We start from the raw sequence: 24,629 nt of genomic DNA on the forward strand, positions 1-24,629 counted from the left end.
TTATTTACTCAGAGAGAGAGAAGCAGAGGGAGAAGCATGCAGGACTCGATCCCAGGACCCTGGGATCATGACCTGAGCCGAAGGCAGACGCTTCACCATCTGAGCCACCCAGGCGCCCTCTTCTGTCCTGGGTTTTTAAAGGATGATGCTAACAGTGCCTACCCCACAAGTTTTCATGAGAAGTAAATTGGTAGGTGAGTGGTCAGCACTTGGAACCACATGGAGAGAACCAGGGAATTTGAGTGGGGCTCTGAATCAATGCCTGGAAATGAAAGGGTGGGGATGAAGGTTGGCAGAGAGGAGAAGTGAGTAAAATAAACTCCTTTAATAGGCAACCAGTTGGGAGGGCTGCCCTGCAGCCCAGGTCTTAGAGATTCTGTTCCAGCCTCCAGCTCCCCCTCAGCTTGGCACGGGGCTCCTAGGGCTGGGAAGCTGGGAAGTTGATGTCCACGGTGAGGTTGGTGTAGAGGGGCTGCAGCTCCTTGGACAGCAGCCTGTAGCCCAGTGAGTTTATGCCATCCTACTGCCATCTGCGGCGGATTGAGGCCAGAAGGCCAGGGCTGGGGGGAGGGGCAGCCACGTGAGCCCAGGACTAAGGCACCGCCCAAGATGGGACATCCTGCCTCCAACCCCAACTTACCTGTGGGGGCTCTGCTGGTGGCTGGGGTCCTGCCCCTCCAGCATGTGGTAGCGGCCAAAGAGCAGATGGGGTCGGGAGAGGAGCATCCCGCTCAGTTGCAGCCTTACACGGGGAGAGGGCAGGGAGGCCAGATGCCTGCCTCTGACAGGGTCCCTATACCACACCCAGCCCTAAAGGCCATGGCGGCCTATGTCCCCCACACCATGGAGGGGCCCGCAGCCCCGTGCTAGGCTCCTCAAGCAGGGCCCCCCACCCGGCAGCGATGTCATGGTCCTCATGATCCCAGGCCCAGTACGAGTTGGGGAAGCCGTTTATCCTCAGGTAGTGAATGGGGCGCAGGGCAAACACCCCCCCAAGGTAGCCATGGTAGGGTAGCCTGGAGAGGCAGAGTTGGAAACAAGGAATTTCAGGCAACAGGGGCTCTGGCCAGGATCCCCAAGCATTATTTCTGGGTTTGCCCTACCCCACTCACCCCTGTGATAACTAACCTCTCCCCTGACCCCTCAGGTGTCCCCTTCCCTGATCTTGGAGTAACCCTTCCTCTGCCCTTTGAGATGGGCCCTCACTTGACCTGGGATATCCCCTCCCCTAAATCATCTGACAGGCCCACCTTGTGACCCCTTAATGGCCCTTTCTCCCCAGACTCCTGGGATAACCCTCTCCTACCCCCTAGTCAGCCCATCCTTTCATACATTCCCTTCTCTGACCTCCATCATGACCCTTTCTATCACTGACCACCCCCCCCAACACCTGCATCCAAAAGGTTCTTCCCTGTCTACAAGGCTTTTCCCTGGGCCTCAACATCCCTCTCTGCCTCGGTCCCAGGGATCAGGGCCTGGACCCTAACGATGGGAAGGGCGAGGTCCAGGAAAGCACAGGGCCTGGCCAACCATCCCCCCCAGGAGGCCCCCTCGTTCCACCTACTTGTAGTTGAACTTGTCAATGGCCACAGACACATGAGCAGGAAAGATGTCGCAGATGTAGAGGTTGCGGTCATCCTCTGGGAGGAGGTTCACATCGTGGAAAAAGACACAGTCCCATTCCTCCTCCTGCATGGCCTCCCAGAACCCCACATTGTGCAGTTTGCCCCGGCTGAAGGCGGTGTTGTGCACCTGGGATGGACAGAGATGCTCGATGCTCCCTCCCCAGCAGGCAGGAGCATTTCCCCACCTGCCAGGCCCATCCTCTCCCCTTTTCAAGTGCCATTCTCCGGCCTGGACCCTATTCTCACTGGAGCTGGAAAACCCACAACTGTGTCCATGAGGGCACAGTTCAAAGGTTACCTCCCCTGGAAAACTTTTCCTGGATTCCCACCCCCATCCTAGGCAGTCAGCCCCGTGTCGTCAGCCCCCCAGCTCCGTCCATGGCCATTTTCAAGGTTCTCAAGGATCATCCCCTTCAAGAGACCATCTGAGGGAGGCAGGGGTTAGGGTGAGGAGGGAGCACCTACATCTGTTTCTGCTCCTACCAAAGACTGGGTCTGATGCCCAGAAACCATGACAGGGTTTGCCTCTCCCTCTCCTCTTCCTTCATCATCATCATGTTCTCCTTCATCATCACCACCTTAATCGTTACCATCATCACTTGCTATCATGTTCACCGCCAGCATGAGCACCAACACCATCCTCTTCACCATCTCTGATGCCATCAACGCAATCACCTCGCCTCCATCCCTGCCGTCAACATCACCCTCACCACCATCCTCCTCACCACCTCGCCTCCATCCCTGCCGTCAACATCACCCTCACCACCATCATCCTCACCACCTCGCCTCCATCCCTGCCGTCAACATCACCCTCACCACCATCCTCCTCACCACCTCGCCTCCATCCCTGCCGTCAACATCACCCTCACCACCATCATCCTCACCACCTCGCCTCCATCCCTGCCGTCAACATCACCCTCACCACCATCATCCTCACCACCTCGCCTCCATCCCTGCTGTCAACATCACCCTCACCACCATCATCCTCACCACCTCGCCTCCATCCCTGCTGTCAACATCACCCTCACCACCATCATCCTCACCACCTCGCCTCCATCACTGCTGTCAACATCATCCTCACCACTATCACCATCCTCACCCCCGGCACCAGCAGGATCTTAATCATCACCAGCAAAACCATCATCACCATCATCATTAGCACTATCACTTACTGAGTATCTACCATGTGCCAGGCCTTGACCTCATTGCTTTAGTCATTAACTCAATGAATGCTTCCTACAACCCAATGATGGAGGGGTTATTATTATCCCTGCCTCATGAATGAGGAAAGAGTGGCACAGAGTTCCCCAAGTTTATACATAGTTATACTGAGTGACAATGGGATGGATGGATGGATGGATGGATGGATGGATGGATGGATGGATGATCAGTCCCACACTCTGACCACACAGGTAGTAATGGGCAATGCTGAGATTCAAACAAGCCTCCAAAGGACTCCAAACCCAGTGCTTTAAATTACTGCTTAGCTTCATTGCCCAACCTGGTCAGCCCTGGTCTCAGGGAGGCCTAGACTCAGTGGGACTGAGTCTTCCAGACAGCCATTTGAGCCGATCCCAGACTCAGCCAGTCTAGACCCAACCTACAGCCCCAGCTCTAATTTCCCCCCAGTTCAAGTTCTTCTTGCCTCATAAACCCAGCCCTCCCACCCCCTGGATGCTCTCTGGCCCAAATGCTGTCAGCTCAGAGACTGACGTCTTCAGTCTTAACTCTCCACAGCCATGCTCAGACCCCTCTGTCTTCTTGCCTCTGGCCCTCCCCATTCCGGCTGCACCTGGTTCACCACGTAGATGGCATGGTGCAGTTGCTGGCGCTGCAGGAAGGGGTGCAGGTGGAAGAGCAAGTGCCGCAGGTGCTGGTCTTGCCCATAGCAGGGCACCACAACTGCTGTGTGGTGCCGTGTCCAGCAGTCAGGCGGCCAGTACTGGCCTCCCAGCTCCACCAGCGGGTTCTTTTCCAGCACCTGCTCCATCGTCAAGTTCTCTGGGATCATCACCTTCAAGGGGCCATCTGAGAGAGGCAGATGCCGGGGATGGTCAGGGATCTGCCCCAGAAAACCCACAACCCAGCTGTACTGGGTTCAATCATGTCCACCTCCCCAAACCACATCCACTAGCACTTCAGCATGTGACCTTATTTGGAAATAGGGTCTACACAGATGTAGATGGTGAGAATGTGGAAGTATTGGATGAGGGTGGGCCCTAAATGCAATTACTGGTGTCCTTATAAGAAGATCATGTGAAGACCCAGAGACAAGGCGGCCGTGGAGGCAGAAATCAACGTGACGTGCCTACAAGCCAAGGAAAGCCAAGGATTGCCAGCAACCACCAGAAGCTAGGAGAGCAGTGTAGGACGGTTTCTCTCTCAGGGCATCTGGAAGGAACCAACCCTGCCGACACCCTGATTTTGGACTTCTGGCTTCCAGAACTGTGGGAGAAAACTTCCTGTTGTTTTAAGGGTGTCTCTCCTGGGGTGGTTCTCAGGCCACCCGCTCTCCCTACATCTCAGACTGCTCCTTCCAGTTCCTCTCACTGAGGGCTCCACCACCCACCCACCCAGCCCCAGCTGTGGCTCCTCCCCCTCTCCGTGGCAGACTGCATTTTTTTCCAAAGACACCACCACAGTATCTCTGACCCAACATGCCCTTCTTACAATGTGACTTTGATGCTCCTCCCAAGGAGAGGTGAGTCTATGTCCCCGCCCCTTAAAATTGGGTGGGCTTTTATGACAGTTTCAACGAGTGGGGTATGTCAGAAATGACACTACATGGCTTTTGAGACTAGATCATGGCTTCTGCCTGGTTTATGTGAACACTTGCTCTTGAAGCCTGCGGTTGCCATGTAAGTGCTCAGGCCGCCATGCAGTAAGGAAGCCCAAACGAGCCCACTGGAGGGGCTACTCGGACCCTCTGAGATTGTGGGGAGAGAACGGGGTGCTTCTACCCACTGCTGTTTTAGCTCCAGCCACATCTCACTGCAACTGCATGAAGAACCTGGACCACGACTGCCCAGCGGGACCCTTCCCCAAACTCCCGACCCAGACACACATTGAGAGCTGATGACTGTTTAGAAACACTAATTTCTGGGGTAGTTCATTATGATGCAGCCACAGATGACCAGCACATGCTCTCCATCACCCCCAGCCACCAGGCCCATGCCTTCTGCTTCCAGGATCTGCCCCCCCCCTCCCCAGGGAGTCCTGCTAGCTCCCCAAAGCCTGACACAGGGTTGGGGGGTGTAGGACGCCCCCACAAGCTTACTGATGTAGGGTGAAATGAGGGGGCAGCTGGGCAGGTGCTCTTCACTAACGTCCACAGGGTGGATCTGGCTGAGGTTGGCATACACATCCTGGGAAGAGGTCCCTGCAGAGGAGACTGAGACCAAAAAGGGCAACTCTTCTCCCACCATTGGCCTGTCCCGTATCAGGATGTGCAAGAAGGCGAGGCTGTGGCGGTTGTGGCTCTGGTGGAGGAATGCCCCCATAAGCAGCAGCTGTGCCCCCAGAAATAGTAACAGGAGCCCCCTCTGCTGTTCCATTCTGGGAAAAGAAGCAGAAGGTCATTCTTCCCGTTTTGCAAACCCCTCACTTTTGCCCCATGTAGCTCAGTTGCAGGGGCCTGCACCCACCCCTCCATGACTGGCTCTGCACACTGGAGAGTGGGGCAGAGTGAGAGAATGGCGAGGCCACTCAAGCTGCGCCACCTGCAGGAAGAACCTGCCTGGGGCACATCTCCAGCCTCATCTCTTCCAGCTGGTCCCCTCCGAACCCCATGGTCACAGTGGACCCTAGCTGGTTCCTTCCCTGGGTGAGCGACTCAATCTCTCTAAGGCTCAATGTCCTCATCTATAATGGGGACTACAGTGGGGTCGAGCTCACTAGGTTGCTGCACTAGGACACACAGTGTGCAATGCAACCCGGCTCCAGAGTACTCCAGACTGTGCCCAGTCTGCTTGTATCTCCAGCGTCCTGTATGAAAGGGACGTACCTGACTCCTGTTTGTTCTGGGTGCCCTTCCCTTCCCAACGGGCGCCAAGTAGCCCCTAGAGGCTTATGCAGCCTCTGTATGTACCTCCGCCACAGTTTGATCATCCTGGACTGTGACCATCCTGTCAACCGCCCCCATCAGAGTAGGAGCTTGCAGAGAACAGGGTTCAGGACTGACTCATCTCTGGGTCCTTGGCATTTCCTAGGGCAGGAGGGCCCAGGAAATGAATAATGAATGAGTGAGTGAATGAATGATTCACCACCTGGTGCACTCCTGCTCGTCCTCAGCCACCGCAAGTTCTCCTCGCCTGGGAGCCTTCTCCACAACCTCCCCTCCCTGCCTCAGCCCTCCTCGTCCCGTATGTCAGCTGTCACTGCTCTGGCCACCAGACCAGGAATGATCCGTGTCCAGATCTCCTTCCTGCACCAGCCTGGGAGTGGGGCAGGCCTCGACCCAGTTCAGCCCTGGGTCCCCAGCATCACCTGACACGAGGGCTGAGCATTTATTCATCTCTAGTTACTAAGCATCACTTCTGTGCCAGTATTATTGTGGGAATCAATGAAGCCGCCACAAGCAAAATTAACAAAAACCTCTACCCCCGGGAAACCCACATTCTGGTGGGAAAGACAGACAGGAAAACAGGTCATTTCGGAGAGCAATAAAAACCTATACATCAAAAGGGGTGGAGGAGGAAATGGATGGAGAGTAAAGAAATGGACGGAGGCTGGGCAGAGGGAACAGCAGGTGCAAAGGCCCTCAGGTGGGCAGGGGGAGTCAAAGGGCACTGAACAGTCATACACAACGTTGGTGTCCTTCTCACTAAATTGGTGAGCGTATTTTTAGATGAACCAGATTATCTCATCACAGAAGCAGGCTCCGTACTGAATCTCAAATGTGGTACAAGATAGAATGTGATCGGGGACAGAAAATCCTTCAATTTTGATGCATGGAAACAAGAATCCAGTGTCAGTAGCAAATTCTCTGTTGTGGGGCAGGAATAAGGGAGAACTACCTGCTGGCAGAATTCCTCTTAGCTTTTCAGCTGGAAAGACAGCATACAGAGGAGTGCTGTTTCATAGAATACCAAGCAAGACTTTTGAGTGGCACTCCAAAGGCAGATGCCCCCTCCTTGAATCAAAATGAGAAGAAACCCCCACATATGGGGGAAATGCACCCCATCCACACACAGAAGACAACTGATTGTCAAGTATGCCTTAGGGACCTCAGCTGGACTTGGTGCTGCCCTTTGGGACCAAAACCAGTCTTTGAATCATGCTGGTAGAGTTGGCCCAGCAATTTCCGAATGTATTCACTGAAAACAGCAGGGCTCATACTAATCCCTATTTCCCAGTGGTGAATGCTTCGGGTGTGGACCGTGCCTGAGTCCAGCCACACTGGCCAGTGTCGCCTCCTTCTTGCACATCCCCAGCTGCTCTGTCAACAGTTGGGGGGGCCAAAAGAGCCTCGATGGTGACTCTTTTCCCCTTTCCCAGGCAGGGGGTGGGCGAGGTTGGAGGAGCAAGGAGTCTTCCACAGTGTATGTGTGCTCAGGAGCATGATTCTTCACGCAGGAGTTAGCTGCATCTGGTGGTTTCCGTGGGGCCACCAACAAAGGGAGTGTGTTGGACACACATCACCCAGTGTTAGGACACCCAGGCCCACATCTCCAGACTTCCTCCTCCTCCTGCGGGACAGGAAAGTCTGGTATTGAAAGTGTGGTCTATCTCCCAGAGAGCTGAGTAAAAAGGACCCCTCCGACTCCACAGGAAACGTGACAGGATTTTGTGGACAGCAACAAGCGATTATCTTCTGACTCCTCATTTTATAATTAATCCCTATTGCAAATACAGGGGTTATGACTTAAGACATAGTGCTATCATCATTTGGCCTCCTGGGGGAGAAAATTGAATTACGAACAATGATTAAAAAAAAAAAAATTGGCAGCATAATCATGTGACTGTAGGTGTTGGCGTATAAGTGTTCCTGTTACTTCCTCAAAAAATAGAAGAGTCCAGTTCACCACTGTTGAAAGGTAAACCAGGTATGATAAATCAACTGCGTATTGTTTCCCAAAGTTACATAAAATTTCAAGAAAAAAATCTGACGTCTTACACTCACAGCAACTCCCATGCATAAGACATGATTCAAGTTAGTACACCCACATTTCCCAAGTGACATGTATCCAGGTCTCATTTAGTAAGTTATATTTTCATTTGGGGAAAACAAGCTTTGTTCGGCTGCTGTGTGGTGCGTGTATAACCCTTAAGAGCCTACTATGATCTGGGATACCCAGAGTCTCCCCGGAGTCTGGACTCCCTGGATCCCCCTAGGACATGGTCCCTCCCTCCTGGCAGGTTCCCGGTATATAGAACCTGTTTTATCTAGCAGAGGTCTTCCAAGTGGGATGTATACACACAACTCCCCGCATGGAAGTGTATTTCTATTCTGGTCATTTAGGTGACACTTGGTTCATGTTGGGATGTTCTGTATTCAGAACAACCAAAGCTGGGGCGCCTGGGTGGCTCAGCCATTAAGCGTCTGCCTTTGGCTCAGGTCATGATCCCAGGGTCCTGGGATCGAGCCCCGTATCAGGCTCCCTGTTAAGCAGGAAGCCTGCTTCTCCCTCTCACAGTCTTCCTGCTCGTGTTCCCTCTCTTGCCATCTCTCTGTCAAATAAATAAATAAAATCTTTAAAAAAAAAGAAAAAAAAAAGAACAACCAAAGCATGACAGTTTAGTAGAACTAATTCTTTTTTAAAAATTCAACTGAAATGTTTTCAGGGGAAATTTTTTCAAGTTATACTGAATAAAACATCCAGTAAAAATTAATGGTTCCCATTAGAATTGATATGCATTTTTCTCTTAGGTACTTAAAGCCTATTTGAGTCATGTCATAAAATATTTATTCCATTAAACAGCCAATTCTCATCTCATGTCACCTTGGAAAACATATAATATTTTTCACCTCTGAGTAACAAAACAAAAACCTTTAATGTTGGAAATTGTCAGATGCCAGGGGCGCCTGGGTGACTCAGTTGGTTGAGCGACTGCCTTCGGCTCAGGTCATGATCCTGGAGTCCTGGGATCAAGTCCCACATCAGGCTCCCTGCTCAGCGGGGAGTCTGCTTCTCCCTCTGACCCTCTTCCGTCTCGTGCCATCTCTCATTCTCTCTCTCTCAAATAAATAAATAAAATCTTTTAAAAAAATTGTCAGATGCCAATTTAAGATGAGGATACAAAATTTTTCACTATGTTTTTGGGGCCTCCCAAACAAAAGTGTTTTAGAATTACTATAATACACAAATATATACATACACACTCAGACCCTTTCTGTCTTAACTGGTTCCAAGATGTATGAAAAATTGTTTTAATAATTTCCTAAATCATAAAAGCGAATGGGAAAATTCACCCATTGGATCAGAAGTACATGTACTAAGCTTCTTGGTTAAGGTCCCGTTGTCCTGGGGAGTGGGGCAGGATGACCCTCAAATTTGCTCAGACGTTCTCATGGTCCGAAGCCGGGCTGTCCAGTATAATGCAAGTCACAGACATAATTTTACATTTCTATTAGTCATGTTTATAAAGTAAAAATAAACAGGTGCAATTAATTTTAACATTACACTTAACCCAATATAGCAAAAATATTATGATTTCGACATGTAGTCAAGGTAAAAAATTACTTGAGAGATTATTTTACATTCTTTTTTCACATAAAGTCTTCTAATCTGGTATTTTATGTTTACCACACGGCTCTATTCAGACTAGACACAGTTTGTTACCCACACACAGCTGGTGGGCACCATACTGAAGAGCCACACTTAGGACATCTGTACTTATCTCCTATGTGCCTGGAAAAAAAACCTGTATTCTCACATCATCAGCTCTTCAGACCATTACTTCAAGCTTGTCAGGGGTCTTGTTGAAATTTTCCATAGCTTTAGTTTCTTGTCTGCTTGATGAGAAAGATATACTAAAATGTCACAGTGCTTCTAGAATGTGTCCATTTTTCTCCTCATCCTGCTCAATTTGGCTTTATTTCTTTGGAGATTGTGTTGTTAGGTACATCCAAGTTTAGAATTGTTTTGTCATCCTGGTGATTCCTTCTTCATTTGTGATGACACTCTTTATTACTCATAGTGCTTTTTGACTCGAAAATCTGTTTGGTGGTTGTAGCTGAACTTAGATTTCTTTGTGCTGTTTTCCTGGTATATCTTTTTCTCCCCTCTTACATTCACACTTTTGAGTCTTTACTTATTAGATGTGGGTCCCGTGTGTACAGCACATAACTTTTTTCTTAATTCTCCTGATGATTCAGACAATTTTGCTAGTTCCTATTCTTTTCTTTTTTCAAAGATTTTATTTATTTATTTGACAGAGAGAGAGAGACAGCGAGAGCAGGAACACAAGCAGGGGGAGTGGGAGAGGGAGAAGCAGGCTCCCCGCAGAGCAGGGAGCCCAATGCAGGACTCGATCCCAGGACCCTGGGATCATGACCTGAGCCGAAGGCAGACGCTTAATGACTGAGCCACCCAGGTGCCCTTGCTAGTTCCTATTCTTCCCACAGCAAATCTTAACCATCAGGGAAATTCAAATCAAAACCACAACGAGATACCACCTTACACCAGTTAGAATGGCAAAAATTGATAAGGCAAGAAACAACAAATGTTGGAGAGGTTGGGGAGAAAGGGGAACCCTCTTACACTGTTGGTGGGAATGCAAGTTGGTACAGCCACTTTGGAAAAGTGTGGAGGTTCCTCAAAAAATTAAAAATAGAGCTACCCTATGACCCAGCAATTGCACTACTGGGTATTTACCCCAAAGACACAGATGTAGTGAAAAGAAGGGCCATATGCACCCCAATGTTCATAGCGGCAATGTCCGCAATAGCCAAACTGTGGAAAGAGCCAAGATGCCCTTCAACAGACAAATGGATAAAGAAGATGTGGTCCATGTATACAATGGAATATTACTCAGCCTTCAGAAAGGATGAATACCCAACTTTTACATCAACATGGAGATTATGCTAAGTGAAATAAGTCAAGCAGAGAAAGTCAATTATCATATGGTTTCACTTATTTGTGGAACATAAGGAATAGCAAGGAGGACATTAGGAGAAGGAAGGGAAAAATGAAGAGGGGGGAACTGGAGGGGGAGACAAACCATGAGAGACTATGGACTCTGAGAAACTGAGGGTTTTAGGGGGTGGGGGACGGGTTAGCCCAGTGATGGGTATTAAGGAGGACACGTACTGCATGGAGCACTGGGTGTTATATGCAAACAATGAATCATGGATCACTCCATCAAAAACTAATGATGTATTGTATGGTGACAAAACAAAAGATTTTTTCTTTTTTTACGTAATCTCTACATCAAACATGGGGCTCAAACCTATAACCCCAAGATCAAAAGTCACATGCTCTTCTGAGACTGAGCCAGCCAGCTGCCCCCACAGCAAATCATATTTAAAAACATTTCTTAATAATTTCCCCTAATCTAAATCAACATTAAGCTTTTAGGTTTTATAAACTAATATAATCCACAAAGGGAGTCCTGACCTTACTTGAACTCTAACCCATTGTCTGGTTGGGGGTGTCTTGGGAGATATGGTGGTAGAGCTCAGGGAAGGTTTCCCCAAAGAGGTAGCATTCTGGGCAGATCCTGAAGGATAAGTATGCATTCAACCCCCATGACAAGGGAGGGAAAGGCATGCTAGGCAAAGAGAGATGGAGGCATCCGAGAGCTTGGTGTGCCTCCGTAGAGGTGGTAATGGTACCTCACATCTTCAGAGCACTTATTATGGCCCAAGAGCTGTTATAAGCACTCATCAAGTGTTCTCTCTTCTCAGCCTCAGCACTACTGACATTTTGGGCATGTTAGTTCTTTGCTAGAGGGGCTGTCCTGTGTGTTAGAGGTTTATAACACTGCTGGATGCCAGTCTCGCCCTACCCCAGTTTTGACAACCGAAAATGTCTCTGCCAAATGTCCTCTGGGGGTCAAAACCATCCCAGATTGAGAACCACTGCTCTCATCATATGAGGGCTGTACTATTATTATTTCTATCTTACAGGTGAGAAAATGTCAGTTGTCCACAGTTACACAACCAGGATGGTAATCCCAGGATCTGAACCAAGCTGCTTCTGTCCTTAACCACCACACCACATGGCAAGCTTCCTGCCTAGGCTCCGTGCTCACTGGGGTGCAAAGAAGAGTAGGAGACAAGAAAGGAGGGGTAAGCTAGGGGCAGCTCAGGTGACAGGGCCTCTGACAAAGTGAGGGACCAGGGGCTGTGGGAGCCCAGAAGTGGCTCATTAATGCAGTGCAAGGGAGGACAGGTCCTGTAGGCTTCCTAGAGGAAGTACATCCACATGGCTACCTGGATGAGACATAGGAATCAGTGTGGTGAGGAGGGGTGACGGAGGGAGAGTCTGCAGAAAGAGAGGACGGGATGTGCAAACACCTGACAGAACTAAGTTACTTCACTGGCAATTGTGTGGGACCTGCCAGAGGCTCAGGAGGCTGAAAAGTCATCAGGCGCTTGGTTGCAAACACCAGGTTGAGGGACTCAACCTTACCCTGCAAGTGATGAGAAGCTAGTCTTCTGCCCTCTCCAGAAGCCCCCGACACCAACTTACAGTCTTTTCCACTGGAATATTAATATGTTGCAACAAACAAAACATAAATTTTTTGCAAAGTATCCATAAGGAACTTCTGCCCAAACCGTGCCAGCTTGGTGGTGAATGTGGCCACTGAGGACTAGAGGGACTGGTCCAGTTCTCAACACTACCAATTACTGCTGCCCCAGGCAAGTGACCTAAGGAACCAGAACACCCCAGCCCCAAGCATTTACTAAGCCCCGAGCACTGGTCTTAATGCTTTACATAGGTTAACTCATTTAATTCTTTAACCCAACAATGCTATTATCATCCCCACTGGAGAGATGAGGACACTCAAGCACAGAAAGTTTTCATCACTTACTCAAGGTCACACAACTAAGCAAGTGGCACAGGGAGTCAACTGGCAGGCTGGCTTTCACATCCTCCTTTTGTCAATGATGTCCAGTTTGAGGTGAACCTTTTTATCAATTTCTCAGCTGAAAGTATGTGGGTGGTGTTGAGATCTGCTCAAATATTTAGTGAAAGCAACTTGCAAAGTAGGAGACTAAAACCAACACAGAAACACATGAATTTGTACACCAGTTTTTGGGTGAGAAAACCAATGTACCTCACAGCAGAATACCACTTAGGCCAGGGTTCCTCAGCTTTGGCACTGTTGTTTTGAACAGGGTAATTCTTTACAATGAGAGGCCATCCTGTACACATTATGTTTGGCAGCATCCTTGGCCTCTACCTACCAAACACCAGTCACACCCTTCCCCTGCTTCCTTGTTGTGACAACCAAAAATGTCTCCACAGAGTGCCAAATGTTCTCTGAGGTACAAAACCACCCCCAAACTGAGAACTGACTTACAGACTATCAGTAGGTTGCCTGAGGTTTGGCAACTCTCACCCCACTCCTCGCTTTCAAAGAAAAATTAGGCCTGGTCACGAAAGGAAAGGCATCCCTGGTTATGAAAACTAAATGGGATGAAAATAATGAAAGTTTACTGCTTGGTGAACAAACACTTTCCATATTACCTCATTTATCTTCACAAACAGTCTATGAGGCAAATTCTGTTATTACCCCCACTTTACAGAGGAGGAATTTGACAGGTTGCCTGGAAATGCAGAGTACATCCAATTGCTCAGTAAGCGCTGATCTTTCCCCCACGTCCTGGCTCGCAGGACTTGTAACGTCTGGGCCCCTGCAGCCCCGGACATCTGGTCCCTCCACGTCAAGCTTCATCATCCTTATCTCCCCAGCCACGCCTGACACTCCTATGTCCCCCAGGGCCCCAGGGCAGGACCTGGAACACAGGAAGACTCAGGACATCACTAACGTACGAGCCCGATGACCCGGGTTCAACCCTCTTGACAGCTGCAGACGCTCAAACGTCCCCCATCACCCTTCACTCTCAATCCTCCCTATCAAGGGCCTCACAGGCGTAGAGACAAGAGAACCTCGGAATATAACACGCAGGAGAGAAGGCAATTTGGGGGCTGGAAAGCGAATGAGGGGAGCAGGGCTCTGGCTGACTCCTGGGAGAATGCACCCCAACCCTGGGAAACTTCCATCTCATGGGTCTCACCTGCCCTCCATCCCGAGCTCTGTCTTCAACCCCACAAGGCTGGAGGTGTGCACACTTGTCACTGAGCCACACCGGTGCGCAACTGTTCACCCGGGTCACTCCCCGAGCCTGGCGCGCGCGTGAAGTGCAAACCGCTCCTGTCAGCTCCGCGCACGCACAACCCCCCAGCCCGCACAATCGGGGCTCCCCGCGCGGGCGCGCACCCACTCCCACTCCCGTGGGGTGCGCGTAAAAGCCCACCCCGTGTCCCGGGCAACGCGGCCCAATCCCTGCAATCTGCGCAGTGCACGTGCTGCCTCTCCCTTGCGCACCCCTATTCCTTTCTCCCCCCACCCCGACGACTCTCCACTCGCATCTCAAATCCTATCATACTCCCCTAAGGGCAGAAAACCTAAAAAGCATCCGTCCCTGTTTTAGAATAAAGTGCATAGAGCGAGGTAGCCCTTACAAACCAGACGCCCCTGCTTTTGCGCAAGCGCAAACGACAGACGCGGCGGTCTGTCCTGGAGCACTCTGGGAGCCGTGGGCGGAGCGCCTGACGCAGGGGCGAGGCTCTCTGGGTGTGGGCCCAGCTGGTCCCCGAGCACTAGGCGCTTCGGGCCAAACCGCACCACCGGCAGCCGGGAGTCGTCCGCGGGTAAACCCAAAGCCTTCTGGGAGTCGTAGTCCCTTCACTCGCTTCCGCGTTTTCTCGGAGCCTGGACTTTCCTGCGCGGGTTCTACTCAGGTGAGTTCTTCCTTCCTCGGCGCGCCGATCCTGGCCCTTTGTCGCAGTTGAGGATCTCCATATCACTCTCCCACGCATTCCGGTAGGCATCCCTGGAGATACGGCACTCCTCTCCGTGATCCCCCAACGGTCTCTGGCGACCCTCGGCACTGGAGGGCCCTAAGCAGCTGGTGTCCCGGCTGATCCGCTTTAGGACTCTGCCTCTGTTCTGACTCCTTCTAGTTTCCACCCCCCAACCTGAGGGCGGTTCCAAGGCACCCTCCTCTATCCTGGGTACAACCTAGAGTGATCAGGGCTGGCGTGGGGGGCGTCAGGCGGCCGTGGGAGCCCAGAGGAGGCGCCAGACCCAGCCCGGGGTTCAGGAAAGACTTCCAGAGGAAAGGACCTCAAAATTTACCATGCCCAAACAAAATTACAGATTCTCTGGCCTAAACCTACGCCTCTCACAGTATTTGCCTGTTCTCCCTTCTTCCCCACCTCCTCCCCACGAAATGAATGGTCCCACTGTCCTTCAACTGCAGAAGCCAGAAGTTGAAGCTTGAAGTTGTCAGTCCTCTCTGCTTCTCTCACCTACTGCCTCGCTCAACCAAGTCTTGTGTGAGACCCACCTGCTCTATTTCCAGAAGAGATCCAGAATCTGACCACTTCTCTCCACCTCCACTGCCTCTGCTCAGCCCTAAGCCACATTATTGTTCATCTGATCATTGCAGGAGCCTCCTTACTGGTCAGCTCTCGCCACTCTCCAACCTCTATTCACACGCAGCAGCCGGAGGGATCTTGTTAAAATTTAAATCAGGTCCTGTCACTCCATAGCTTACAACCATCCAATGGTTCCCATCTCATTCAGAATAAAATCCAAGCTCCTCGCCCTGCCAACCTCCAAGCCCTGGATCCTCTCCCCGCCTCAGCCATAACTCACTTTCCAAACAACTGAACATAGGCCCTGCCCTTCGGGTCTTTGCATTTGCTATTAACTCTGTCTTGGAACATTCTTCCCACCCTGATCTAATGCCCGACTCCTTCTTGTCGTTGTGGCCTCAGCCCAGAGGATAATTCCTTCATATTACTCCTTATGTTTGTAAAGTATTTTGGTTATTTACTTATCCATGGGTTCGCGCCTCCCTGCAACCGTTCCTATTTTGATCACTGCTGTCCCGGTGCCTAACGCATGTTGGGTAGATGGGAGGCAATGAATGGATACCTGTGGAATGGACAAATGAATAATGAACGTTTAAGCTGAGACTTGAAGGTACCAAGCTTGCACAAGTGCTGGGAGAGTATTCCAGGCAATGGGTGTACTCAGTGCTATCCAGGCCACCTCCCCGGAGGCTACGACCCCCGCAAACCAGAATCTGTACGTAACCTGCCTCCCCTCTCTCCCTGTCCAGGAGAAGCCAACTCCTCCCGGCCCGCCCGGAACCCGCGATGCCCGCCCCGCAGTGCGCCTCCTGCCACGCGGCGCGCGCTGCCCTCCGCCGCCCGCGCTCCGGTCAAGCGCTGTGCGGGGCCTGCTTCTGCACCGCCTTCGAGGCCGAGGTGCTGCACACGGTGCTGGCGGGCCGCCTGCTGCCGCCCGGCGCGGTGGTGGCCGTGGGGGCCTCCGGCGGCAAGGACTCCACGGTGCTGGCGCACGTGCTGCGCGAACTAGCGCCGCGCCTGGGCGTCTCGCTGCGCCTGGTGGCCGTGGACGAGGGCATCAGCGGCTACCGCGACGCGGCGCTGGCGGCCGTGCGACGCCAGGCGGCGCGCTGGGACCTCCCGCTCACCGTCGTGGCCTACGCAGACCTCTTCGGGGGCTGGACGATGGACGCCGTGGCCCGCAGCACCGCCGGCTCCGGCCGCAGCCGCGCCTGCTGCACCTTCTGCGGGGTGCTGCGGCGCCGCGCGCTGGAGGAAGGGGCGCGCCTCGTGGGAGCCACGCACATCGTGACGGGTGAGCGCAGGCACTGCAGCCGAGGGGCGAGGGGCCGGCACCTAAAAAAGGGCCTGGGCCCGGGTCCAAGAAGTGGTGAAGGAGACGCTGGGTGTGCCCTGGGTGGAGGCTGTCCACGAGGAGAAGGGGATATGCATGCCCGCTGAAGGTGTGTGAAGTGAAGTACGGGCACAGTACGCGTGCATGCCTGGGATGGGCGCTGCATGCTTTTGAGTCACTGCCATCACATTGGCAGCTAGAAGGGTGGAGGGGTACTCTCTGGGGGCTGTGGTTCCCTGCATTTTAAAAAATGGCATTCTTTGTGTCTCCCCTCACAAAAGGAGGCGAGTGAAGTGGTACCACCCATCGGAAGCCAACTGTAGTCTGAAACGCAACTATCTTTGAACTGCTTTTCTCTGTCGGCCTCTCCTCTCTGCTAACCCTTATTCTCTCCCGGTCATTACTTCCACACATAATCCTTGACCATTTACTGCGTACCAGATACAAGCTACGTAGCCCAGAGCATTACCTAACCGCAGTTACCTCTTCTGTAAAATGGGCTTATTAATAATATCGAGGTCCCAGGGTTGTTGGGAATTAGATGAGTTATGTGTAGGCACTTAGACCAGAGACTGGAAACAGGAGGCATTACAGAAATGTTTGCCATCGTGATGACACACAAGACAGTCTCTGTTCCTGCTCTTCTGTCACATGCATAATTATAACCTGAGAAGTGCTACTAAAGAAAATCACACTTTGCCAGGTTATAGCCGGAGCACCCAGTGAAGGGAGAAGAGTAGGGGTTAGGAAGCATTTCCAGAGTGAGCGAAGACCTGAAGGCCACCCAAGTAACCAGTGAAGGTCGGACAGAGGGTCGGGTTCTGAGCAGAGGAAACAGCTTATACAAAGGCCCTGAGGAGGGTTAGTATGGCCAGTTGGAGAAGCCCTAAGAAGACCAGTGTTTTACTGTCTGGACTATACAGACTCAAGTATAAGATGACAAGATGCAGAATAAGTAGAGATTTAGCTTATGTTTTTATGGTGATTGTTGTGTAAATATTCCCTTACTTCCTCCCTGGTCTTTCTAAATTCCGCGATCTGCATTCCCAGAGGCACTGAGACAAGGGCTCGCTTGAGAATCTCCATTAACGGTTAAATGCCATTTTGACTTCTGTGCAGTAGGAAGCACACTTCTGAGACTGAAATGGTACTTGTAGCGTAAAGCACTTTTACTACCTTCGTGAGAAGGCAACTAGCACAGGGCCTGGTTGGCCATAAGTGGGTGGCAAAGGAGGGCACCCCGAGTTGCTCCCCGGAAGTCTGTGTGTGTTCTCCTCTTGTTTCTCACTGTGACCACCTCCAGCCTCCACCTGGCTGTGCCATGGTGCCCAGGGGTCTCCATGGCCCTGTGTGGCCCTCCGTGCTGTTCCCCACACCCCTCTGCATCTCTCTGGGTCCTGGCTGCCCCACAGGGTCTGGGGTGTGAGGCCTCCAGGGCCTGGTCACCTTCTGCCACTTTCCATCCCCTCCCCATCTCTCTCTGGGTCCTGGGGGTGGGGTCTCCCTGGCCGGGTGGCACACTCCGTGCCACTCTGCAGGCCCCTCCCCGTCTGGCTGGGTCCTGGCTGCCCCACGGTGGCGCCCCCACCTCACCTGCTCTCCCTCTCTCCCCCTCTCCCCCAGGCCACAACGCCGACGACATGGCAGAGACCGTGCTCATGAACTTCCTGCGGGGCGACGCGGGGCGGCTGGCCCGGGGCGGGGGCCTGGGCTCGCGGGGCGAGGGGGGCGCACTGCCGCGCTGCCGCCCCCTGCAGCTGGCCTCGCAGAAGGAGGTGGTGCTGTACGCGCACTTCCGCCGCCTCGACTACTTCTCGGAGGAGTGCGTCTACGCGCCCGAGGCCTTCCGCGGCCACGCGCGCCACCTGCTCAAGCTCCTGGAGGCGGCGCGGCCGTCGGCGGCGCTGGACCTGGTGCACTCGGCCGAGCGCCTGGCCCTGGCCCCGGCCGCGCGGCCGCCGCCCCCCGGCGCCTGCTCCCGCTGCGGGGCGCTGGCCAGCCGCGCGCTCTGCCAGGCCTGCGCCCTCCTGGACGGCCTGCAGCGCGGCCGGCCCCGCCTGGCCATCGGCAAGGGCGGCGGGGCGCGCGACGAGGAGGGGCCGCCACCCCCGCCGCCCAGCGACCCCGGTTCTGCGCCGGGCCCCGCCGACGGGGAGTGCGGGGCGGCCTGTAAGGAGCGCTGCGAATAAACCCCCTCCGCCCGGGCTTCGGTGTGAGGTTGGGAGGGGGACGGACGGGACCGGTTACCCGTGACCCCGCAGAAGCTGAGGCCTGGACTCCTGGGACTGAGGTAAGAGGGGTTGGGACGTGGACTCTTGGATCTAAAAGAGAAGAGAACTGAACAACTTTCCATTCCCAACCAGTGGAAATTAGGGGGCTGCTTACTTAGTACTCTGCCCAGGTCTGGGCATGCTCAGGATAGTCCAAGCCTTCTTGAGCACCTACTGTGTGTCATGATTGGCTGTAGGTGAGATTAGCAAAACCACTTGACTTGGTGGGCTCTGGTCATTTACAGTAACCACGATGCTTATCTTTGAGCGCTGCGCGTACTGCAGACGCCACAAGGTCTCATTTCATCCAAACCACACACGATCTCATTGGCCTGAGGTCACCTAGCTGGAGATGGACAGAACTGGGGGCCCCCACCCAGACCTGCACCTGGAGCTCTTCAAGACGGTGGATTTGCTCCCCACCCCCCCGAAATCTCTCCTAGTGTCTCTGTGTGATGGGTGAGGAGCAGCTGGGTGGGCTCCCCAGACCTCAGATTATGGAGGCAGAGCTGGATGAGCCTGGGTCAGTGACTTAACCTTTCTGGTCTTCGGTTTCCTCCTCTGAAATGGAATTACACCCCTCCACCCCCCATCAAAGCGCTGTTGTGAGGATTTGATAGTGTGCTCAATATATGGTGGCCAACTTTGTGGGTCATATTACATTATGGCCACCAGGGGGCTCTGGGTTTCAGATTTGCTACCCTGTGCTTCCAAGAGGGTGTGAGGCCCAGAAAAGCTTCCAGCAGGACCCCTGGGGAGAGACTTGGCATTCTCAGTCCCCCCTCCAAGTTTTGCTGGCCTGGTCCCTTGTCAGGAATGCCCTGTCTTTGCCGTCTTCCTTCTCAAAGCCTCCAGGGTATTTCTAGAAGCCTTCCTCTCTCTTCTCACCTGCCCAGCCCGGGACATAGGATTCTTCCCAAGTCCCAGCCCCCAGGTCCTGCCCTCATGTGCCATCCACACTCTGGTTCTTGTTCTCCCTAACTAGACTGAGGTTTGAGGGCAGATCTCCCACCCCACCAGATAACCAACATCATTTATTCAATATGTACTGAATCCCTAATGTGTGCAGGGGCATTTCTAAGCATTGTTGAAAAAAAAAAAAAACAAAAAAACCTCTTACTTAAGTCTCCTGGCTGGCTCAGTCAGTGGAGCATGCAACTCTTGATTTGGGGGTTGTGAGTTTGAGCCCCACATTGGGTGTAGAGATTACCAAAAATAAATAAACTTTTAAAAAATCCGTCTCACTCATGGAGCTTACAGTATTGTGGGAGAGGGGCAATAGACAAATCAGGATGTAATGTGACGTCTGATGATGCATGCTATGAATAACAAAGCAGCTTAAGGGGAAAGGGTGTGAAGGGGGTGCTAGTTCAGTTTGGGAGGTCAGGGCCTTTTTGAGAAAGTGACTTGAACAGAGCCCGAAATAAAGCAAGGGAGGTTTCTAGCTATGACAGAGAATCTCGTGTCAGAACACTGCCACTGAGATCAACTGGAAAAGAAAAAATAGATCTATAACAAAGCAAGCTATCTGAAGACATCAAAGAGCTACCAAGGCAGTCAGGATCCCACTGAAGAGGCTCATTCTGCTGCAGGGGCCAGAAAGCTGAGGAACAGGCAGAAAGCATAGGCTAAGAAGTTGGGGATCTGAGCAGAGCTTTCAACAGTGTCATGGGACAGGAGACAGGATTAGAGTCCGGGACTAGGTAGGAAGGGACTCGAGGGGCCAGAATCTGGGGTGACGGGAAGAGCACTGAGGTCATCCAGACACTGTGTTCATATTTTCCCCTGGACAGTTTCATGGAACCGGGTAAATAAAGTTTGATGTTCAGGGTCTTGTACAAAATAGAGGCCCAGTAAGCACCTGTTAGGACCCAAGTAAGGTCACAGAAGTAAGGGTCACCTGGAAGTAGACCCACCCACAAAAACACCAGAACCTAGCTTCAAACACACTCAATCCCAGACCAGGTGAAGATCCCTACTCTGTCTGCTTGCCAGAAAGCAAAAGTTAGGGTAGCCCTGGCCACTGAGCCTGTTTACACTTATGTTGATAAAAATTAAATTTAGTGGTGCCTCGGGCGCCTGGGTGGCTCAGTTGGTTAAGCGACTGCCTTCGGCTCAGGTCATGATCCTGGAGTCCTGGGATCGAGTCCCACATCGGGCTTCCTGCTCAGCAGGGAGTCTGCTTCTCCCTCTGACCCTCCCTCCTCTCATGTGCTCTCTCTCATTCTCTCTCTCAAATAAATAAATAAAATATTAAAAAAAAAATTTAGTGGTGCCTCAGTCAGTTAAGCATCTGACTCTTGGTTTCAGCTCAGGTCATGATCTCAGGGTCTTGGGATGGAGCCCTGAGTAGGGCTCCGGGCTCAGCAGGGAGTTTCTCTCCCTCTGACCCTCTCCCCACTTATGTGCGCTGGGAGAAGGTCTCTCTCTCTAAAATAAACAAATCTTTAAAAAATTTTTAATTTAATTCAAAACTCAGTTCCTCAGTCACACTAAACACGTGAAGTGCTCCATAGCTGCACACGGCTGGTGGCTGCCATACCAAACCATGCAGATATACTCTTCCCATCATCACAGAACCTTCCTTTGTGCAGTGCTATTCTAGAGATTTCTAGTATCCAGGGGGGCAAAATTTCCACCTGAGCCTCAGAAAATCCCTACAATTTTTCATACAAAATACCTGACCTTCAATTTAAAAATCTGCCAGGGGATAGGACAAAATGATGGCGTACGGAGAGAAACAGCATAGACATCTCAGGTGATCCAGATGCAGGAGTTTCAGGCATGGACTTGAACCGCTGTCACCATGCTCAAGAAAGTAAGACACTAAAATGGAAAATGTCTTTGTTGAATTGGAGTAACTTTAAAAAGCACCAGGCAGGATCGAATAACCAATACAAGACTTACCCTTCCAATGCAAACAAGTATAAAACTGTACATAACGTGTGGGGCGGTTCACTGTCTTGCTCCCCATGCAGGTCGTCTTCCCTGATGACCAACACCAGCCTCAAGCCCACCACCACCCACCTGGCCATGTGCTCACAGAGGCAACAGCTGCTCAGAGAACTACCTGGGAGCTCCCACTTTGGGCTCCCATGTTGGCAGCTGGACATTCTCTGCAAACTCTGTCATGTCCCTCCCCCTGCCACACCTGTGCTTCGGATGATGCTGTCTCTTCCCAGCCTGCCCCCTCCGGAACCCTTCTCCCCAGTGATGACCAGGGAGGTGAAGGCTGAGCTGCAGAACTGGCGTAACCTATCATGGGGGCCCCTCCCCTCCCACTCCCCACTCATGTTGCCTCATTCCAAGTGCATTTCTACCCCCTCAGAATATGGATGGAGGGGTGCCGCATCCTCTCAGAATTCTTGGACCACCCTCTTGGAGCAGGAGCATCTGGGGGCCAGGACTTACCTGAAACTGAATCTTCTCTCCATTCTGGCTCTTAGCCCAGACCTGGTCAGACACGAAGCCTCCAGAAAGGCTGAACCCGGACTCATCTGCAGGGGTCCCTAGGGCCCGCCCACCACTAGAACTAAGAGCTGGGGCCCTGGCTCCCACCCCAGACTTGGCTGTGATGTTTGCAGGTTTCTGGTGTCGATCTGAACTCAGGACCTGTATGTGGCTCATTCTCAGGTTTCCCCGGGGCCTGGCAAGTCCCTCATCTTCAGAATGAGTCCTCACGTCTCAACGGTTCTGTTAGCTCCATGAGGCCTCCCCTATGGTACCTATTGGACCTTTCCTCCTTACCCACCACCGTTTCCCCTGACCTTGAGGCCTGACTGAGGCCTTCCCCTCATCTGAATATTTACCTTCATATACAATGAAGGAAAACTTAGAATTATCTCTGTGACCCACCGGCTCCCAATACAACACCTCAACCAGACTTTTGATGCTTCATTCCTTCAACGGAGCTGAAACCAAGCTCGCCATAGCACCAGGCACAGAGCAGGATCACAAATCACGTGCTGTCATCGAGTTCCTTGGCAGTACAAGGAAGGGATTAAAAGCAGAGCAGGTACACCTGCGTGGCTCCGTCGTTAAGCGTCTGCCTTCGGCTCGGGTCATGATCCCAGGGTCCTGGGATCGAGTCCTGCATTGGGTTCCCCACCGAGCGGGGAGCCTGCTTCTCCCTCTGCCTCTGCCTGCAGCTCCCCCTGCTTGTGCTCTCTCTCTGACAAATAATAAAATCTTTAGGAAAAAAAGGCACAAGCAAATATCAACACACTGGAAAGTGAGGGGAGGGAGGGGAGGAGCGGGACACAGGTTTTCTGGAGGGGGCGAAGGCAGAATCAGCTCTGGGGGGCAAGTCACCCCGTGTTGTGTGCGAAATGCATTGTGTCTCTGAAGTTAACTAAGCTCCCAGGATGTTTTCAGAGGGAGATTAAAGAGAAGCTTGGACGTCCTCAAGCCAGTACCTCTGTCCCTTAAGAGTATCACGCCGGTCCCATTCCCCGGCCCTCCTCCCTCTGCATCTGAGGCAGGTCAGGGATCTGCCTCCAGGGGGCGCTCCACCCATCATGCCAGACCTGGGGACCTCCCAGCCCAAGGGTTGGCGCTGTCCGTGGTTCTGGAGCATAGCTGGGTAAGTTCAAGAAACCCCAGTTCTGCTAAGGACCCCAATCCACAGGCACAAGGTCCTGAGCCCTAGGCCAGTAGGGCATCTAAGACGGAGCGGTTTCAGAAAGGCTGGGTCCCTCCTGGGAAGGAGGATCCAGAAAAAGGGGTGGGAGTGGGCTGGGCTCAGCTCTGTGTTTTCCACTCAGCCCTTTTGTTGCCTTAACATTCTTTCGACCTTGTGGACCCAGCCTGGCGAAGGGACAGGAACAAGGTCTTCTCTAAGGTTTGATTATTCTCATGCTGCTGGTCCTTGGCCCACACTTTATTTTTTTTTAAGATTTTATTTATATTAGAGAGAGCGCACACACAAGACAGGGAGCGGCAGGCAGGAGGAGAAGCAGACTCCCGACTGAGCAGGGAGCCCGATGCGGGACTCAATCCCAGGACCCCAAGATCATGACCTGAGCCAAAGGCGGATGCTTAACCGACTGAGCCATCCAGGCGCCCTAGACCACTCTTTAAGCAGTAAGTCTGTGCCCGGATCTCCCCTTGAGTGGAGGATAGGAAAGAGGTGGGTGTTCACTGGAGCGCCTCCTGTGCCAGACTCAGGACTGTGCCTTTATTATAACAACACCTTGCCCCAGTGAACCCTCACAACCACCCCTAGAGAGGACTGGCTAACAATTCTCTTCATTTGGCAGAGTGGGAAACTGACACTCGTGGTATGCAACCTTCACAGGGTCTCACATCATTGATGCACATTTGGAAGCTGGGATTGTGACCCACACATGCTTGATGCCATAGAGAATGATTCCTGAATCCACTGCGCTCTGGTCTCAGAAAAGCTGATGATGCACACTACGGAGGTGTTTTATTTATAAGGGATAGAGAACCATCAGACAATAGTCCAGGACTGATGGTGGTTGCAGACAGCAGGAGAGACCTCCATAGGGAGAGTCTAAAGGGATCACGATCATGTCTCCAAGGACCAGCTCCTATGCCATCTTCCAACCAGTTCAGGAGACTCTGCTGCTAATGGACATGTAACATACTCACTAGTAGTGACAGAGTGGATTTCACTTAGCATTTGCCACCAGAATGTCCCTAGAAGAGGAAGTTCCCCAGTGAACTTCTATCTTAGGGAAGCTACCAAGCTTGTCAGGCCACCACCAAGAATTAAGATCTCAGTGTGTCCTACACAGAGGGTAGTTTTTGAGAATGTGAGGCCAGCTATGGAGAAGCAGGGGACTGGGGAAGAAGCTGAGCCTAAGGGGACAGAATGTGCAGAAAT

At 52.2% G+C, this 24,629-nt stretch overlaps 2 protein-coding genes across 13 annotated transcripts; one reads left to right on the plus strand and one right to left on the minus strand.

Moving 5' to 3' along the window:
* Positions 1-103: 103 nt before the first annotated feature.
* Positions 104-14,169, minus strand: LOC113935849 (beta-1,4-galactosyltransferase 3-like). 9 transcript variants are annotated; one of them, XM_027618442.2, is made up of 7 exons: positions 13,813-14,169; positions 13,095-13,201; positions 12,603-12,785; positions 4,903-5,180; positions 3,391-3,653; positions 1,565-1,752; positions 756-1,016 (listed from the first exon to the last, which is right to left on the minus strand). In XM_027618442.2, exons 4-7 carry the CDS (start codon positions 5,177-5,179, stop codon positions 794-796), a joined length of 951 nt encoding a protein of 316 aa, XP_027474243.2. In that variant the 5' UTR covers position 5,180; positions 12,603-12,785; positions 13,095-13,201; positions 13,813-14,169; the 3' UTR covers positions 756-793. The 9 variants fall into 9 exon arrangements, with proteins under 9 accessions (XP_027474248.2, XP_027474243.2, XP_027474242.2 ...); XM_027618447.2 differs by lacking the exons at positions 756-1,016; positions 12,603-12,785; positions 13,095-13,201; positions 13,813-14,169 and adding exons at positions 104-560; positions 641-742; positions 5,713-5,773; XM_027618441.2 differs by lacking the exon at positions 13,095-13,201 and having other exon boundaries at positions 12,603-12,717.
* A 244-nt stretch (positions 14,170-14,413) lies between these two features.
* Positions 14,414-20,900, plus strand: LOC113935841 (cytoplasmic tRNA 2-thiolation protein 1). Of its 4 annotated transcripts, XM_035725250.1 has the most exons (4): positions 14,414-14,539; positions 15,061-15,263; positions 15,928-16,472; positions 18,135-20,900. In XM_035725250.1, exons 3-4 carry the CDS (start codon positions 15,965-15,967, stop codon positions 18,698-18,700), a joined length of 1,074 nt encoding a protein of 357 aa, XP_035581143.1. In that variant the 5' UTR covers positions 14,414-14,539; positions 15,061-15,263; positions 15,928-15,964; the 3' UTR covers positions 18,701-20,900. The 4 variants fall into 4 exon arrangements, with proteins under 4 accessions (XP_035581143.1, XP_027474225.1, XP_035581144.1 ...); XM_027618424.2 differs by lacking the exon at positions 15,061-15,263 and having other exon boundaries at positions 14,433-14,539; XM_035725251.1 differs by lacking the exons at positions 14,414-14,539; positions 15,061-15,263 and adding an exon at positions 14,585-14,621.
* The last annotated feature ends 3,729 nt before the right edge of the window (positions 20,901-24,629 follow it).

The sequence above is a fragment of the Zalophus californianus genome, chromosome 17, assembly GCF_009762305.2.
Source record: "Zalophus californianus isolate mZalCal1 chromosome 17, mZalCal1.pri.v2, whole genome shotgun sequence".
Classification (NCBI taxonomy): Eukaryota; Metazoa; Chordata; class Mammalia; order Carnivora; family Otariidae; genus Zalophus; species Zalophus californianus.